General features: G+C 37.8%; 1 protein-coding gene across 5 annotated transcripts in view; it reads left to right on the top strand.

The window, feature by feature from the left end:
• LOC306886385 (Fanconi anemia group M protein-like) overlaps positions 1-19,591 on the top strand; it is a 59,367-nt gene that overhangs the window by 23,882 nt on the left and 15,894 nt on the right. For 4 of the 5 annotated variants that reach the window (XR_013785624.1, XM_079443436.1, XM_079443438.1 and 1 more), the window contains exons 7-14: positions 4,279-4,414; positions 4,497-4,589; positions 5,722-5,814; positions 8,610-8,791; positions 9,923-10,129; positions 11,057-11,258; positions 13,788-13,939; positions 14,139-14,294. Coding sequence is in view for 4 of the 5 variants with exons in the window: in XM_079443436.1 (XP_079299562.1) it covers positions 4,279-4,414; positions 4,497-4,589; positions 5,722-5,814; positions 8,610-8,791; positions 9,923-10,129; positions 11,057-11,258; positions 13,788-13,939; positions 14,139-14,294 (1,221 nt within the window). In the remaining variant the exon portion in view is untranslated. The remainder of the gene's footprint in view (positions 1-4,278; positions 4,415-4,496; positions 4,590-5,721; positions 5,815-8,609; positions 8,792-9,922; positions 10,130-11,056; positions 11,259-13,787; positions 13,940-14,138; positions 14,295-19,591) is intronic. The other variant, XM_079443437.1, reaches the window with a different exon arrangement.

Genomic DNA, 19,591 nt, shown 5'->3' on the forward strand with positions numbered 1-19,591 from the left:
GTCGTGTATATTGTGTTGTGTATTTTCAACAGTAAATCATCTATATTGCAGTATACAGGCATTTTCTGAGGAGGCTTGAGGTTACCAGAGTTAGCAAAATGGCAAATCTGAAGTTATCCCCAAAAAATACCACTTTCAGGCTCAAACTTATCCTTTAGCTGGTTAAAAGACATTAAAGTGTTATCTAAAAATAAATCACCAGGCACTCTTATAGCTTTTCCATGCCATCTATGGAATAATGAACACCAGGGAGAAAATCTCTACTGCCAGTCAAAGGTGTCAGACCTGACAAAAAGCCCCTTCTCTCTGCGCATTTCATAATGTCCTGCCATGCTTTAACCGTGTTGAGTATGATAGGGTTGTTTTTAAAATCAGGCCATAACTTAAGGCCCTTAATTCTCGTAAGCAGACATAACGAGTATGGATCACCGCCCACTCATTTACGCAGGGCTGGGATTTTAAATAAGAATGCAGCTAATTCAAAATTGTAAGGGTATGGCAAGCCCAATTGTAAAAATTTCAGTTAGGTAACGCCTGTCCACCATTATCTGCTCATTATCTGCTGGCAGTTGCAAGATCTTCATCTTAACCCCAGGGATTTTCCCTTGTCAGATGAGTTTTGAAAAACTTCTTTCCAGATCTAAAATATTCTTTTTAGGAAACCAAAGTGGTAACATTTGCATGGGATATAATATTCGGGGAAGGATGTTCATTTTAATGAGATTAATTCTCCCCATCCAAGATATATTTTTAATAAGTGGGGCTAAGTTAAGTTTCCAAAGTTCTGATAAATCAGGTGAAAGTCGAATTCCAAGATATGTGAGGCCTGTTCTAGACCACTTAAAAGCACAACTTAACAGGGAGCAAGTACAGATATCTCCCCCTAGGGGCATAACTTCAAATTTATCATCATTTATCTTAAACCCGATATCAAACTAAAAGAATCAATAATCTTGAGAACTGTGGGAATAGAATTTTCCGCATTTAGTCAAGTCACCTTTATTAATATAGCGCTATTAACAATACAGATTGTGTCAAAGCACTTAACAGTATCAAATACTGTGTCAGTAATGTATAATTATAAGATTAAACACTCAATTTTCAGTTAAAGGCATGTCATTATTGAGTTCAGAGATGTTATTGTCTAGATCAGTTTAGTTTAAATAGTATCTATTAAATCAAATTGACGATAATCACTAGAAATTAAATGTCCCGAACTGAGCAAGCCAGAGGCGATTTAAAGCAATTGTGTGAACTGACTGGCCAATCTCATCCGTTTGAGTTCTAATAGTCTCTGCAATGATCTGAGATGACCGAACACCTGAGAAAAGATGATGCCAACCCCTCAGAGGATGCCAACGCTCAGACAACATACAGAATTACCACATTTTGCCATAAGTCAAACATATTAAGGTTCTGCTATATATAAATATAGTGTGGAAACTTAATTTCCTGTAGAGCTGCTTTGCAACGATTTGTATCTTAAAAAGCGCTATACAAATAAACTTGAAATGAATTGCAAGGGGTTCCAGAATTAAGGCAAAAAGGAGAGAGCACAGCGGGCAGCCTTGTCTTGTACCTCGCCCCAACGGAAAAGGAAGAGAGCGAAGGCCATGTGACGTGACACACAGCAGCCACAACAGCACTTATTTTTCCTTTTTATTCAAAACATTCCCAGACGCATTAACTATATCATGAAATATCTTGATTCTCACCTTTATAGATTATGTTGATCTAGTGGGCGATGGTCAAAGTAACCTAATAATGTAATAACTGTGCATAAAAACTGGTCTGTTTACTAAATTAACAGATATTGGGTGTCATGCCATAACATATTTTAATACAACTGTCTTTGTTTAATGTGAATTTAACATTGAAAGTTAATGAGAATAAAAACATTGTGAGTTAGGCTACTAATCATAACACTTTCATTGTACAGAAAGAGAGCAAAGTACATTTATATGATCAAAGAACATTTTTACTGACAGTCTAGAGTTCAAGCACTCTCAAAAACTCCCATTAAAATCACTGAAGCTGTTTACACTGTGAAATTAATATCTTACAGATTCATACACACATCTGCACTTAGTTGTTTCTTACGAGAGAATTCGCCAGAAAGAGGTATTCAGCGATCGAGTGGAGAAAACACGGGACTGTATAAAAGTTGCTACTGTAGTAGTACTTTGTACTTGTCCTTTTACTCAAGTAATTTTGAAAATGAATAGACCTACTTATAATCTTACTGGAGTAATATTTGATTGGGTATCTGTACTTCTACTCAAGTACTTGATTTGTGGGCCACAGCCTGATTATTATAGTGATTATTTGCGTATAACTGTTCATTAGTAGTTACTTCATAGTTATTTTTCTTGAACCTTAACTAGTGGATAATTAATAGTAGTTCTTCAGGAGGTGTGACAGAATACATTAGTTATTGATTAGCTAACTGTTACTTAACACAATCATAAAATTGTATTACATACTGATTAGTTAACACATCTTCCTTGGTTGATAACAGTAGTGAGTTAAGTGTTAATGAATAATTATCTGTTAGTTCTTCAATAATTCTTTATTAGTTATGCAGTAAGTAAGAAACAGTATTCTGAAGTGTTACCAAACTTTCATGGCGTCGCAGTCAGTATATAAAGTCAGCAGGGAAATGGAGTCGAGGTCATTCCTGCGGTTTAGAAGAACGACTACACGATAAAGACGAGAGAAAACTCAAGTTACCGTGCAGTGAAATCCGTCGTCAGTTACTCAAGGCAAACCATTCAAAGCCTGGGCTTCTTGCGGGCAATGAAATGAATGCTTCTGTCCCTTGTATGTGAAGCAAAGCACTTTACGGCAGAGAGAAGTCCTGCTGAATGAAGACTTTCTGACCATCCACCTGCAGGTATTGCTTGGCCTTTATAGCAGACATTATGCGTTGCTTGTTGGCAAAGTTGTAGAGATGAGCACCGGTCTTGGTCTGTCACCCCTCTGTGGGCCGAGGCTTCTCTGGGCTCGGTCGATTTTAAAGTGGCCTTTCGCGGTGTCCAGTTGAAGCATCTTTGGTAGCCATGTAGCGAAAAAAGCAGAGGGTTGAGAGCCTTCCAACCCCTCTTTGAGGCTAAGATTCTTATATTTTCTCGCCTTGACCTGTTCTCCAAATCGTCCACCTTTTCAGATAACATCAGCATTAACTTTTCTGTTTCTCTCAGCTTGTTTTCCTTCGAGGTCACGGTGTCTTCAATATCAGAGACTCGGCACTCCGCTTCGGTTAAACGTTTAGTGTTGTCTTCAACGCGGTGCGAAATAACATCCAGAACATTCGTGAACGTAGACCGTTTCTCCTCCAAAACTTTGCTGATGCACTCTGTGACTTGGCGTGTAAGCTTAAGTGAGTAGCCACATGTACATGTACTGCCATCCTGTGAGTCAGCATTCGGGCAGGTCTGCTCTGAAGATTTCGTTGAGATTTTGGACTTTTTTCAGTCGGAAAAGTACCTCCGTCCTTTCTAGACATGTTGTTGCTCCGAGATATAACTCCAAACAGGTGGGGAACTTTTAATTGAAACGAGGGAGCGAACATAGATGAGCCCTGGAAGGCCCGGCCCTTATCCCACAGCTTATCAGAGTTCTCCAGAGTCCGACCCGAGCTCGTGTCTTTCTCTCTCTCTCTCTTCCCCTTTACACAGCTGCTGTTGCAGCCATTACAATAGTTCAGTTTTGGTTTTTAATGGCAAAGTGAAAATTACACCTATAGGCTACTCTGCCAAAAAAAAAAAAGTCTGTGGCATCCAACCTGTCATTCTTCACATTTAACACGAAAAACAGCAATAAAACATAGGCTTATTGACGTTTTTTGAAACTCTAAATGATCGATTTCATGAGACATATGTTTTTATTAAATTGTTCAGATTGTCAGATTGATGTATTCAAATATTTATTCATTGATTCACATGCCGCTTGAACTGAGGCAAATAGCCTATAGTTATCTCACTACAAATGAAAGAGCGTAAAACACATTTATTGTTTGTATTTTATCTTAAAATTGACAGAAGGCTTTGTGTACTTTGTTATAATAAAAGTAACAAAGCACAAAGCTTATTGTGATTATTGGGTGGCTTGAAAAGTGGAGTGAAAAGTACAATATTTGTCTTTCAAATGAAATGAAGTTAAAGTCATAAGTTTAAAAAAAAAAAAACATACTCAAGTAAAGTACAGATACTCAAAACAGGTACTTTATTACAGTACTGAAGTAAATGTACTTAGTTGCTGTCCACGTCTGTGTCTCAGCAGGGGCCGCAGCAGGGCACGATCGAGGGCGATTTTGCCATCTGCATCAGTCTGTATCACGGCTACGAGTTACTGCAGCAGATGGGCATCAGATCTCTCTTCCTCTTCATTCAGAACATCTTCTCTGGACCCAAAGGTGCTCAGATACTCACGCTCGTGTCGGCCGGACGCTGATGCTCCTCTGCTCTTCACATCACCAGTGTTTGTTGTTTTCTCAGAGTCGACTCGCATGAGGAACGAGCTCCAGAGGAGTCCAGTCTTCATGGATCTCTACAGGGAAATGGAGAGCATGTTCGCCACAGCGAGCCGAGGTCATTAATCAATTGATCTTTCAGAAATACACATTCTGTCATTTACTCTCCTCCAAACCTTGCGTTCTTCAGTGAGGCATGAAAGCAGATGTTCAGCAGAATGTTCCTGCTGCTCTTTAACACACAAGTAGCTATGTTTCCATCCATCTATTTTTATGGGCATTTTGGAATGTCGCAATAAAAAAACCGCTGGATGAGGTCACCACATGAGGTCATAAATGCATGAATCTCCAAAACTGCTCTGAGAGTCACTCCATGAGCATGCTACTGTTTCATTTGAGTAAAACATATCCATATATACATAAATCAGATATATACAGAAATTTAAAAGTGTGCACAGCAACCCGTCAAAATAAAAGTTAGGTTTAACTTGAAGAAATTGTTGCAGAAATATATTACTATAATTCAGTAGAATGTAAGTATCAACAGTATGCTGCTACTGTTGCAAAATTAATACAACTTTGTTTTAAGGAATAAATCACACAATATTTTTTCCATGTTTTAATTTGACTAGAAAATCCCATTTATTGGCCAAAAAATAACATTTGTTTCATTTTCATATGTTATGCCTTCATTTGATAACCAGAAAAATGTAAATAAACAACACAGAATTTCATAAGGCTATTGTAAGAATAAATAAAAAATATTTATGCATTCAAATAATTAGACATGCTAAAACAGAATTTGATAAAAAATAAAACATTTCTTAGGGCCCTAAACATGTCATTTTTGTCAAACTTTAAATAACTTGATGCTAAAATATTAATTAAAATCATGAAACATATATTAGACATGATTTTTAATAAATAAAAGTGAAGTATTAAAAAGGAGTCCAGAAAAAGTAGAACGGAAAAAAATTGAATCCAGAACAATTTAAACGGAATTTGAACAAAAAAAAAAAAAAAAAAAAACAGAATTTGGGAAAAATAAAACGGATTTCATAGGGCTCTAAGTTAAATTTGCATGTTTGGATGGAAACATAGCTAGTGACAGCAGTCTGTGATCATGGGCTGTTCAAGTACCATAAACCTATCAGTAGTCTGGTTTGTGCTAAAGCCCAGCATCCACACGGCTCCAGACGACATGCAGGGGAGTAAACAATGGCTGTATGTCTGATGTGTTTGGTCTGTAGGGCCTGCAGAGCCGTATGCCTACAGTCACCCCAAACTACAGAAGCTGGACGAGGTTGTGCTGCAGCACTTTGAGACGTGGGCCGAGAGCTCAGGTACACCTGTGTGATATCCACATCTGGAGAACTGCTTATGAAATACAGGATTGTAATTTAAGTACTGAAGATGATTTGATTGTATGAAACAGGGTTATTATAGTGCTTACCATAACTATACGTAATTGAGCTTTTAATTTGGGTTATTATAATATTGTAATAATTTAGTTGTTATTGTAAATTAGTCTTGTGTATATATAAATACACACACAGCATATATTTGGAAAATATTTACATACATTTACATGTATATATTTATATTCATATAATTTATATGATATATGAATATATTTAAGATATAAACAACACATTTTCCTTAAATATATACATGCATGAGTGTGCATTTATATATACACAAGACTAATTTACAATAACAACTAAATTACAAATATACACAGTACACACATTATGTAAACAAAACTTTTATTTTGGATGCGATTAATCGTTTGGCAGCACTAAACTTAATATTAATAAAGGTGATCAACCATTAAAAAATTGTTACTTGAAATAAACGTTATCTGAAATAAAATAGATGAAACATTAAACTTATATTTCTGCTAGTTACTGAGGCAACATTTCTCTTCATTTGGTCAAAAACTGAAAACAAGCGACAAAAAACAGAACACAATTACTCAAATTTAAAAACTTTAATATAAAACTGATGTCAAATATAGAGACATTTAGAAATGGAACAAAAGTAATAATGAAAACTGAAAAGATCAATCTGAAATATTTAGTGCTGTCAAGCGATTAATTGCATCCAAAATAAAAGTTTTTATATAATATATGTGTGTTTATTATGTATATATAAATACAAACACATATACTGTAGGGCAAATAAGTATTTGATCCACTGCTGGTTCTTCAAGTTTTCCCTCTTATAAAGAATGGAGAGATCTGTCATTTTCATCGTAGGTACACCTCAACTGTGAGAGACAGAATATAAAAACATCCAGAAAATCACATTGTATGATTTTGGAATAATTAACTTCCATTTTATTGCATGAAATAAGTATTTGATACAATAGAAAAATAGAACTTAATATTTGGTACAGAAACCTGTTTACAATCACAGAGGTCAGAGGTGTCCTGTAGTTCTTGAGCAGGTTTGCACACACTGCAGCAGGGATTCTGGCCCACTCCTCCATACAGGTCTTCTCCAGATCTATCAGGTTTCAGTTTCAGCTCCCTCCATAGATGTTCTATTGGGTTCAGGTCTGGAGACTGGCTAGGCCACTCCAGGACCTTGCCACTGCTTAGTTGCCCTTGCTGTGTGTTTGGGGTCATTGTCATGCTGGAGGACCCAGCCACGACCCATCTTCAATGCTCTTACTGAGGGAAGGAGGTTGTTGCCCAAAATCTCGCGTTACATGGCCCCATCCATCCTCCCCTCAATACGGTGCAGTCGTCCTGTCCCCTTTGCAGAAAAGCACCCCCAAAGATGATGTTTCCACCCCCAGGCTTCGCGGTTGGGATGGTGTTCTTGGGATTGTACTCTTCCTTCTTCCTCCAAACACAGCGAGTGGAGTTTATACCAAAAAGTTCTATTTTGGTCTCATCTGACCACATGACCTTCTCCCATGCCTCCTCTGGATCATCCAGATGGTGTTTGGCAAACTTCAGACGGGCCTGGACATGTGCTGGCTTGAGCAGCGCTGCAGGATTGTAATCCATGACGGTGTAGTGTGTTACTAACGGTAACCGTTGAGACTGTGGTCCCAGCTCTCTTCAGGTCATTGAGCAGGTCCTCCCGTGTAGTTCTAGGCTGATCCCTCACCTTTCTCAGGATCATTGATACTCCACGAGGCCAGATCTTGCATGGAGCCCCAGTCCGAGGGAGATTGACAGTCATCTTGAATTTCTTCCATTTTCTAATAATTGCACCAACAGTTGTTTCCTTCTCACCAAGCTATTTGCCTATTGTCCTGTAGCCCATCCCAGCCTTGTGCAGGTCTACAATTGTGTCCCTCGTGTCCTTAGACAGCTCTTTGGTCTTGCCCACAGTGGAGAGGTTGGAGTCTGATTGATTGAGTGTGTGAACAGGTGTCTTTTATACAGGTAACAAGTTCAAACAGGTGCAGTTAATACAGGTAATGAGTGGAGGATAGGAGGGCTTCTTAAAGACAAACTAACAGGTCTGTGAGAGCCAGAATGCTTGCTGCTTGGTAGCTGATCAAATACTTATTTCATGCAATGAACAAGTTAATTATTCAAAAATCATACAATATGATACTTATTTGCCCCACTGTATTTATTTATTTAAGAAAAATTTTATGTTTATATGTTAAATTTATTTATATATAATTTAAAATGTAAGAATATGAATATATAAATGTAAAGTATAAACATGTAAATATTTTCAAAATCTATACCGTGTGTGTATTTATACATAATAAATATACACCGTACACATATATCTCACGTAAACAAAAACTTTTATTTTGGATGTGATTCATCGCGATTAATCGTTTGACAGCACTTGAAATATTTAAAAAATATATTTAAAAATTACATTTAAAAAATCACAAAAGCACAACTAAACTACTTATATAACAAATATGTAGACGGTTGAAAATTAAACAAAAATGACAAAGACACAACACATTGACTAAAACTGGTCAAAATGAATATGGAAAATTATTCAATAGTATAATACTATCTCATTGATATTAATATGGATGATTAAAAGGCCTAAAAGGCTTATTTTACAGTGGTGTTGTTCTGCAGGGTAGCGTTGCGGCTGATTTGAGTCTGATTGGTTTGATTGTGACTGAACTCTGCTGTGATTGGTCCAGACTCGAAGGCGTCTGCTGAGGTGAGCACACGTGTCATGATCTTCTCGTCCTTCCGCGAGAGCGTGCAGGAGATCGCAGAGATGCTGAGCCGCCATCAGCCGCTGGTGCGGGTCATGACCTTCATGGGTCAGGCGTCGGCAGGGAAAGGGGTTCGAGGATTCACGCAGAAAGAACAGCTGGAGGTACGTGAGCCTGGGTTCACATCAGACCTGAGAGAACAGCAGCTGATCGTTTAGATCGATGGCGATTGACTGCTACACTGCAAAAAATGCTTTTCTTACTTAGATTTGTGTCTTGTTTCCAGCCAAAATATCTAAAAATTCTTAAATCAAGAAGGATTTTCTAGACAAGTAAAAATTAAGTGGGTTTTTGCTTGAAACAAGCAACATAATCTGCCAATGGGGTAAGCAAAATAATGTTTCGCCACTAGATGTCGGGCCAGAACATAGTCAGAGTATTAATTTAATTTAATCTCTAATTTAATAAATAAATAAATTGATGAAAAATGCAACTAGAATTGCCTGTGGCAGACTGTTACAGTGTCTTTTGTAACACTAGCGAGCTGTTCCTCAGTCATTAACAAAAGAGCGGAGTGGAGCGTCAACAATTTCCCCTCCGAGCGTTTAATAATCACTCCACTCCGCGCTCACTGATATCAGAAACACCGCTCCGCGTCGCTAAAGTATTTCAGCAGGTTTGAAATATCACAGTTCTGTTCATAACGTATATTAAAATGTAAAATAGGCTAACAGGAGAGTTTTCAAAGTGGCTTATTGGAACATATTTTTTTATTTATTATATAAGCAGGCTACTTTTTAAAACAATTACTTATTTAAAATAAGTGTTCTTTAAGTATCTGAAAGTTTACAGACAATAGTTATGTTTTTTTTTTTCTCAGCATTATTGCCGTTTGATTATTACTGATGAGATCATGGACAGTGGCAGCTTCAACAGGCTGCATTCACACTAATGCACAGATCTATTTGGATATATCAGATGTTTTGTCCTGCTCTGAAAACATAACTGACTGTGTGTACATCAATAACTGTTGCTGTCATGACAGATCTATTTCAGAACCAGCCGCTATCTAAATAATCTGGCTGCGGGCGCGGGCCAGATATTATTGCTGGTGGTCCGGTTTTGGCCCGCGGGCCGCCTGTTGCTGACTACTAGTGTAGAGCAATAGCACACAGAGTTTGTACAGTATAAAAACCATTATGGAATGTCCCCACAATTCACAAAAACAAACGTGTGTGTGTGTGCGTCCGTGTGCGTCCGTGTGTGTGTGTGTGCGTCCGTGTGTGTGTGTGTAGGTGGTGCGTCGGTTCCGTGACGGCGGCTTCAACACACTAGTGTCCACCTGTGTGGGTGAGGAGGGTCTGGACATCGGTGAGGTGGATCTCATCGTGTGTTTCGACGCTCAGAAGAGTCCGATCCGTCTGGTCCAGCGCATGGGCCGCACTGGCCGCCGGCGTCAGGGACGAATCGTGGTCATTCTGGCCGAGGGACGCGAGGAGCGAGTGAGAGCTTCAGTCTGCTTAGAACTGCACCAACATTTCATAGCAAACTAATCAAATGCACAACAAAATTACTCAAATAAAAAAATTAAATAAGTTTGATTTAATAAGGGATATTAAGCATAAAAAAAAACATTTTGTTACGTAAAATAAACGTTAAACATTAACTGAAATGCTAAGGCAATATTTGTTATGTTTATTTAGTTTTAGTTGATGTACTAAAATAACTAAAACCAAAATAAAAGTTTTAATAAAATATATAGACACATTTAAAAATAAATCAAAAATAACAAAATAAAAAAAGTTAGTTTTTATCGTTTATTAAGGGATATTAAACAATAAAAACAATTTGTAACTTAAAATAAACATTAAACATAAAAATCAACTGAAATAAATTAAATATATTAAAGTGAAGTGAAGTGACATACTGCCAAAAATAATAACCAAAAATAATAATTGTAATAAAATATATAGACACATTTAAAAATAAAACAAAAATGACAAAATTACTAAAATAAAGCGTTTAAGTAAAATAGGTTTCTTTTTTTAATTGTTTAATAAGGGATATTAAACCATAAAAACATTTTGTTACTTAAACATGAACTGAAATAAATAAAATATATTAAAATCAATCAAATTAATATGTTAAGGAGTTGCTAAGGCAATATTTCTTGTTTTAATTTAGTGTTAGTTGACGTCCTAAAGAAACTAAAACTGAAATAAACATATATCCGAAATATAGAGACGCATTTAAACAAAAATAATAAAAATGACAAAAACACACACACAAAATACTAATAATGTAATAAAAAAATAGAAATCAAAATATGAATAAAACCATTTAATAATCTCTAAATGATGCTAAAATAGCACAGATAAGGATGATTTCCTAAAGTTTTCGTTACAGTTGTGTATCTCGCTCTCTCGCAGACGTATAACCAGAGCCAGAGCAACCGGCGCAGCATCAACAAGAGCATCATGGGAAACAAGCACAGCTTCCAGATGTTTGCTCACAGTCCGCGCATGCTGCCCGCGGGGGTCACACCGACGCTGCACAAGATGCACATCAGCAGCGGTCAGTTCCAGCACAGAGACGCCGGCCGCCGGTCATCGCTCGGTCTGCGGATCACCGGTACAGCACTGCTCTCATCTCTTGTTTTCATCTTAAACCTCACAGACCATTGTTCAGTTTATGCTTGAAGAAAGGAAGTCATTTTTTCCAGAGTAAAAAAAATGACCTGGATGTATGATATACTCATTCAAAACTTATCTTTATTATAAACAGTTTAGCTTTATATTTATATTTGGTAACACTTTACAATAAGGTGTCATTTGTTTACATTAGTTAACACTACTTATACATTTTTAAATCAAGTTGTTTTTATTAACAATGAACAATTCTATATTTACAAACTAAAATGAATATATATATATATATATATATATATATATATATATATATATGTATTGTGGCGGTGTGGAAGGAACAGGCGACAAGGAGAGCTCAAAAGAATACCCCGGAGGGTGGATTTATTCACAGACAGGTGCTTGGGTAGTGTGGGTAGTGTGGAGGTGAGTGGCGTGCTCTCCGGTGCGTGTCCGTGACGTGATGGACCGGTGCAGGCTGGGTCGATCAAATGCTGGTGTCTGTGGAGGAAACGGAGAGTACAGCGTGTTAGTTCTCTTGTGGGTCGGAGATGAGACTCCCTGACTGTGAGGCTCACGCGGCCCAATTAGGGACAGGTGCGATCGCTTCCGTCGTAATGGGCGAGCGCAGGTGTTCCTTGTATGTTTCCAGGGCAACGCTGATAGATCCTCGGGACGCTCATCACAATATATATATATTATACTGTAAAAAACATATTGATCTATGTTAGTGCACTTCAACCAGTGCATTAACTAATGTTAAAATGTTTTTCACCCAAAAATGAACATTCTGCCATGGCTTGCATAAAAGAAGATATTTTGAAGAATATTAGTAAACAAACAGCTGCTGGTAGCCATTGACTTCTGTAATATGGAAAAAAATACTATGGAAGTCAATGGGTACCGTCAACTGTTTCGTTCCAAACATTCTTCAGAATGTCGTCTTTTGTGTTCAACAGAAGAATGAAACTCATACAGCTTTGGAACAACATGAGAGAGATTTAATGATGACAAGATTTTCATTTTAGTGTGAACTGTACCTTTAACAAATGAGACCTTACTGTAAAGAATGATTGTGGTGTTTGTACAGATCTTCTCCTCGTGTTTGTGTTTGTCAGTGAAGTGTGTGTGTGTGTGTGTGTCAGTGAAGTGTGTGTGTGTGTGTCAGTGAAGTGTGTGTGTCAGTGAAGTGTCTCTTGTTTTCATCTTAAACCTCACAGACCATTGTTCAGTTTATGCTTGAAGAAAGGAAGTCATTTTTTCCAGAGTAAAAAAAATGACCTGGATGTATGATATACTCATTCAAAACTTATCTTTATTATAAACAGTTTAGCTTTATATTTATATTTGGTAACACTTTACAATAAGGTGTCATTTGTTTAGTTAACACTACTTATACATTTTTAAATCAAGTTGTTTTTATTAACAATGAACAATTCTATATTTACAAACTAAAATGAATATATATATATATATATATATGTATTGTGGCGGTGTGGAAGGAACAGGCGACAAGGAGAGCTCAAAAGAATACCCCGGAGGGTGGATTTATTCACAGACAGGTGCTTGGGTAGTGTGGGTAGTGTGGAGGTGAGTGGCGTGCTCTCCGGTGCGTGTCCGTGACGTGATGGACCGGTGCAGGCTGGGTCGATCAAATGCTGGTGTCTGTGGAGGAAACGGAGAGTACAGCGTGTTAGTTCTCTTGTGGGTCGGAGATGAGACTCCCTGACTGTGAGGCTCACGCGGCCCAATTAGGGACAGGTGCGATCGCTTCCGTCGTAATGGGCGAGCGCAGGTGTTCCTTGTATGTTTCCAGGGCAACGCTGATAGATCCCCGGGAAGCTCGTCACAATATATATATATATACTGTAAAAAACATATTGATCTATGTTAGTGCACTTCAACCAGTGCATTAACTAATGTTAAAATGTTTTTCACCCAAAAATGAACATTCTGCCATGGCTTGCATAAAAGAAGATATTTTGAAGAATATTAGTAAACAAACAGCTGCTGGTAGCCATTGACTTCTGTAATATGGAAAAAAATTGTATGGAAGTCAATGGGTACCGTCAACTGTTTCGTTCCAAACATTCTTCAGAATGTCGTCTTTTGTGTTCAACAGAAGAATGAAACTCGTGCAGCTTTGGAACAACATGAGAGAGATTTAATGATGACAAGATTTTCATTTTAGTGTGAACTGTACCTTTAACAAATGAGACCTTACTGTAAAGAATGATTGTGGTGTTTGTACAGATCTTCTCCTCGTGTTTGTGTGTGTCAGTGAAGTGTGTGTGAGTGTGTGAGTGTGTGTGTGTGTGTCAGTGAAGTGTGTGTGTGTGTGTGTCAGTGAAGTGTGTGTGTCAGTGAAGTCTGTGTGTGTGTGTGTGTGTGTCAGTGAAGTCTGTGTGTGTGTGTGTGTGTGTGTCAGTGAAGTGTGTGTGTGTGTGTGTGTCAGTGAAGTGTGTGTGTGTGTGTGTCAGTGGTGCTGTGTTTAACAGACTCTTGTGTTCTGCAGGAGGAGAGCAGAAGTGTGTGAAGGACAATGGGTTTCTGACCGCAGCTGAAGAGGCTGAGTGGATGTCCAGCTTGAGACTGTCTTCAGATGAACCTCAGCCGGTCTTCAGACCGTCGACGCTGCTGACCTTCAGTGACGAGCCGTCGGAGCAGGTGACTACAGAATACAGCCAGAACAATCCAGACATCACTAGAATCCTGTGCTCAGCGGAGATCACTGATATTTAGGCCTTAATGTATCTGAATTGCATTTGGATTACACAGTTTTATTATAAAATAATGAACACAATGGGATGCATATTTGTTATTTATTCATTGATTCATATATATGTGTGTTTGTGTGTGTGTGTAGGGTCCGTGTGTGTCGGGGCCCGTCCGAGAGCTGTCTCTATGGGAGTGGAGACACTGGCAGAACGGGCCGCTCCACACTCACAGCGTGGGACATTCAGAGAGATGCCTTCATTTCACCTCCATCATGGAGCTGATCGACCACATGAGACAGGAGCAGGTGACACACTCACACACACACACACACACACACACATGTTGGTTTTTGTGGTTTATAGGGACTCTCCATAGGTGTAATGGTTTTTATACTGAACAAACTGTGTGTGCTATTGCCCTACACCAACCCTACACCTAAACTTAGCCCTCACAGGAGACTTTGTGCATTTTTACTTCCTCAAAAAAACTAATTCTTTATGATTTATAATCCTTTTGAAATATGGGGACATGGGGAAATGTCTTCATAAATCACCTTCAGCTTGTAATACCTGTCATACCTGTGTCATTATACACATTTATGTCCTCATATGTCACACAAGCACGCGCACACACACACACATATAGGGATGGATATCGTTAAGGTTTTAACGGTATTAATTAGGGATGGGCATTTCAGGCAAAAATAATATTTTGTGCCGACTCTGCAAAACACTTCTGTCTGTCAGACGGCTTTTCTCTATGGGCCGATCTCGGTTGAAAGCTCTGCACTCGGTGTAGTTGTGTGTATTTACCTTTGGCCCGAGTTCGTTTTGTCACAGGTGGGCTGCTGCTAGCGCTAGATTAAGTTTTGACTGTTAAATCCTAATGCAAATCTACAGTGTGTGCGTGAGACAAAGTGGTGTTCTTCTGTTGTCTCTGACAGCTTTTAGGTGCGTTATTGGCAGTGCCACCCTCTGGTTACATGAACGCATCACCACCACTTCAGCACTGGAAACATGGAGAATTATTGTCAAAAAAATCGCAGCCTATTCGATATTCCATTATTAAATCAACTAATCGAATATTCAATAATCGTGACCCATCCCTAGTATTAATACTCTTACGATACTGCTTATCGATCCAGTACTTTAACGGTGTTCTTATTGGTACTTTTTGTTTTTTATACAGTATATTTCCAAACATTAATTTAGCCATTAATTGTAATAATCGAGAGAGATTTTTGAGATCTGATCTGATCGTCATTCAGTCTGGAATGACATGAATAATTGATAAAGAAAATCTAAATCGTCTCCAAGATGCTTCAAGAAACCTCCTGCAAAGCTACAGAACTGTTAAATGTTTAGGCACTCGTGTAAAATGCTGTAAAATGAGGAAGCTGTCAAAAATAATGTCATAAATAGATTTTCTCTATCAATTAACTTCTATTAACTAAATGAAATCAACATTTGTTGTGAGCATGCTTTGTGTTTAAAGCAGCTTTTGTCCTCGGAGCTCTTGAGCAGAGTTTCTCAGGAGCTTTGCAGGAGGTTTCTTGAAGCGGAGACACAGTTCTTCTGGATTTAGTCTCAGTTTGTTCTGTTTCTTCATGTCATTCCAGACAGACTGATGATGATCAGATCAGATCTCTGTGTGGAGATTATTACAATTAATGGCTAAATGAATGTTTGGAAATGTAAACTGATATTTCCTACTGACAGACTCCAGCAGAAGATAGAAATAACTGACTTGAAACCATGTTTAGCTGCTGATATACTAGTGCTCTAATAATTTTGGCCACCGCTGTAACTCAATTAACATTGCTTTATATTCTGAAATGTAAAATAAATATAATTGAATGAAATTAATATAAAGAAATCTATTTGTAAATGCACCAGTGTGCAGGCATTTTTAGTGTTTTATATGCATAAGATAAGATACAGTAAGAACATGAGCAAAGAAACAAAGTAAAGCAAACTGACAAATACAATAAAACCAAAATACAAATGAATAAACAGTGCTTTAATTTTTCATGGAGGTCTACTAATATTACTGTTCAGGTTAGTAATATAGACTACAAAAGAAATGATCTAATACAATATCCAATGGTTAAACAACACTGCATAGTTTTCACTGAATACATTGATAGATTAATGCTGATGTTATTCAGAGAAGAGCTGTGAGTGATTTCCTCTGCGTTTTGTTGTTGGCCCGATCATCAGAAGGTGAACTGGCTAAATATTGACACACATCCGATGTTCACATCCAAGACATAACTGTGTTTAAATGAATATTCTCCAATATATTGTTTTTATGATCCTTGGAAGCCAAAATCGAAATCAACAATAAAATTAGCTTAAAATCACAGCCACAGGTCTAAAGTAGCAGACGCTTGAATGTTTAGTTCTCTCCTCCATCGTCACAATTAAGCAGGGCTTTCGTATCGTGCACTCTGTAGCTCCTCTGCGTGAGCGCGACCTCTCTTCTCAATTGCAAAGAGCAAAAATGCATCATAGACAAATGTCCTAATATTACTGCATATAAAAACAGCTGGCGACATCGAGAGAGACTTTGTACCGTTCCTACCATAAATATATCAAAACTTCATTTTTGATTAGTAATATGCATTGCTAAGAACTTCATTTGAACAACTTTAAAGGAGATTTTCTCAATATTTAGATTTTTTTGCTCCCTCAGATTCCAGATTTTCTAATATTGTCCTATCATAACAAACCATACATCAATGGAGAGATGATTTATTCAGCTTCAGATTACAAAAGATGTACCCTTATGATTGGTTTTGTGGTCCAGGGTCACATATAGCAATAATAAATGTATATGTGTATTTGTATTTTTTTTTTTGTAATGTGTATTTTCTTAATTTCTCCAGTAGCGACAGCAGAACCGTTAACATCAGAGGTTATATATTCTGGTCTTTCATAATTAACCCGGGGCCATTTAATACTGTTTCTGTACCCATCCCTACACACACTCTCTCACACACACACACACACACACACTCTCACACACACACACACACACTCTCTCTCTCACACACACACTCTCTCTCTCACACACACACACACACACACACACTCTCACACACACACACACACTCTCTCTCTCACACACACACACACACACACACACTCTCACACACACACACACACTCTCTCTCTCACACACACACACACACACACACATGCGTCTTATGTCCTGATACGGATCTCAGAGTCTTAGTTGTCAAGGTGAAGAGCGTTTGAATCTGTTTGTAAATCTAAACACACTCTCTGCTTCGTTTTTGAATGCGTCACATTGGCTATTAGCTGAATTGGTTTTCAGAAATGAATCGTCTGTTGTTGTTTGATTTTGTTATCTGTATATGCCTGTATCTCATGTGAGTTGATAGGAGGCTCACAGGAGCTTTGAATGACAGGTGCTGTGAAGTTTGTTTGAGAGTCAGTTTTCATGTGTCTGTGAGATCAGAGAATCGACACCGAACTGAACTGAGATGTCAAGAGCTGTGTATGTGTCTGACGGACCGCTTGTATCTGTACTACATTCACATAAGCAGACGATGATTCATGATTCATAACTCATCATCCAGCTGTCTGAACAGATCCAGGTCATTCAATCGTTTGTGGAACTGAAACAGACTCTAATTCATCATTCCACAAGTCTTAAACCAGAGAAAGTCTTGGCATTAAATGTTGCATACACTGCAAAAATGAACATCTTCCTTCTGTTTTGTTTTCCAGTGCAAACATCTAATATCCTTAAATCAAGATACATTTACTGGAGATGCAAAATGAAGCTATGAAGTCTGGAAAAACTGATCAAAAAATAGAGTTTATGATTAAAACACGAAAATATCTCTGATTTCCCTTTGACTTAAGTAGTTTTTTTTAGTCCGTTGGCAGATATTTGTTCTTGTTTTAATCGTAAACTGGCTTCATTTTAATCAATTTCTCAGAAAACAAGACTTTTATCTTAAGTTATTTTGAGTCTCTAGTAAATGTGTCTTGATTTAAGAATCTTTAGATATTTGGGCTTCAAAACAAGACAGAAATGCTGAGGAAGAACAGCATTTTATTGGAGTGCGATGATTAAAGTTGTTTCTATATTCTAGTGATTGGGAGCAGAGATATTAATTAAGCTTAAGCTATTAAATTAATTCAAAAGTAATGGAGATCAGTTGTAAGTTGTATTTTCAGTATTCTATTCTGCTAATTCAACTCATTGTGTTTCCTTCAATTTATTACTTACATTTTCTTTACTTAACAAAGTTTAACTGCAGCATATAATCATTGCAGTTAATGGTGTTCACCTAGTGATGGACATCAGCTTGAGATAGTTATCACTGATAAGCTACTACTAAATATAATGCAGAAACTTTAAAATAGAAACTTACATTTCCTGTAAAGCTGCTTTGTAACGATTTGAAAAGCGCTATACAGATAAACTTTAATTGAATTACTTGGTCTCTTTAAAGTCTTCAGTTCACCTTCATCAAACTGCGTGAGTTCAGGGAATCGCTTCGACACTGAGCTCTAGTTCAAGAGCAGATACTGTATTGCATCTGCACTGCATTCACATCGACAGACACCGATTCAGAATTCTTACAAATCACTTTATTCCTGAAAATGTCATTAGTTGGCTTAAAACGGTCTTAAAGTCTTAGATGGAAGCCTGTGATGAGCGTGACTCGTGTGTTTGACGTCACTCTTTCCGCTCGCAGTGAATCTGAGCGTCTCTCTATACATGCGCTCTGTAGATGCTCTGTTATGCAACGCTTCTCAGAACGCTTACATAGCGCTGCCAGCGGTAAGTGGGTCATGCTGAGTGACCTACATGTCCACGAGACACTGGACAGGCCATTCTTCAGCGTGTCACAACAGCGGCTGGAGATGGGCATCAGATATCGATCTGCCGTGTTTCTGCAGTAATCAGATTATTCACTGGAGCTTCTTGACTGGATTGGACTCTGTAAGAGGCTCGTTTTTCAAATAAATACTGCTAAAACAGGCCATGTGGCTTTTTAAAGATGATTAATGGCTTCGATCATTTTACTATGCGCATAGTTTGAGTCAGAACAAAGCATCTATTCTCCTCGGCCTGATTCCTGTCTCACATGACGCATCACATGATGACCTCATTATGACGTTCTCGTACGAGACTTTTATATGTGGATTGTTAGGGATTGTATCATAAGTAGATGCTGTCGAACAGACATCACACAGCTCAGAAGATCACTGACAGACTGTGATATCAGTCGCATGACGGCTGGGGTTCGGCCCGATTAGATCCTCAGCATCAGTCAGTGACACACAAGCCTCGTCTCAGATCAGATACTAAACCTGCTGACAGCGAACAGTGAATTGGCTGATTATTGGGGAAATTAGTTCATTTTAAATGTTTTACGGTCATCTCATAGTCGGTGTGTGTTTGTAAATGAAGATGCATAATTTTTTATATATATTGTGATATATATTGTGTGTTTATATATGAAGAGTTTATTTGCAAAAACGGATAACTCTGTTTTTTTTATTTTTTATTTTCAAAAATCATGTTTTTTATTATGTTTTTGTTTTGTGTTAGTTAGCT

Source organism: Barbus barbus, assembly GCF_936440315.1.
Source record: "Barbus barbus genome assembly, chromosome: 20".
In the NCBI taxonomy this organism is placed as follows: domain Eukaryota; kingdom Metazoa; phylum Chordata; class Actinopteri; order Cypriniformes; family Cyprinidae; genus Barbus; species Barbus barbus.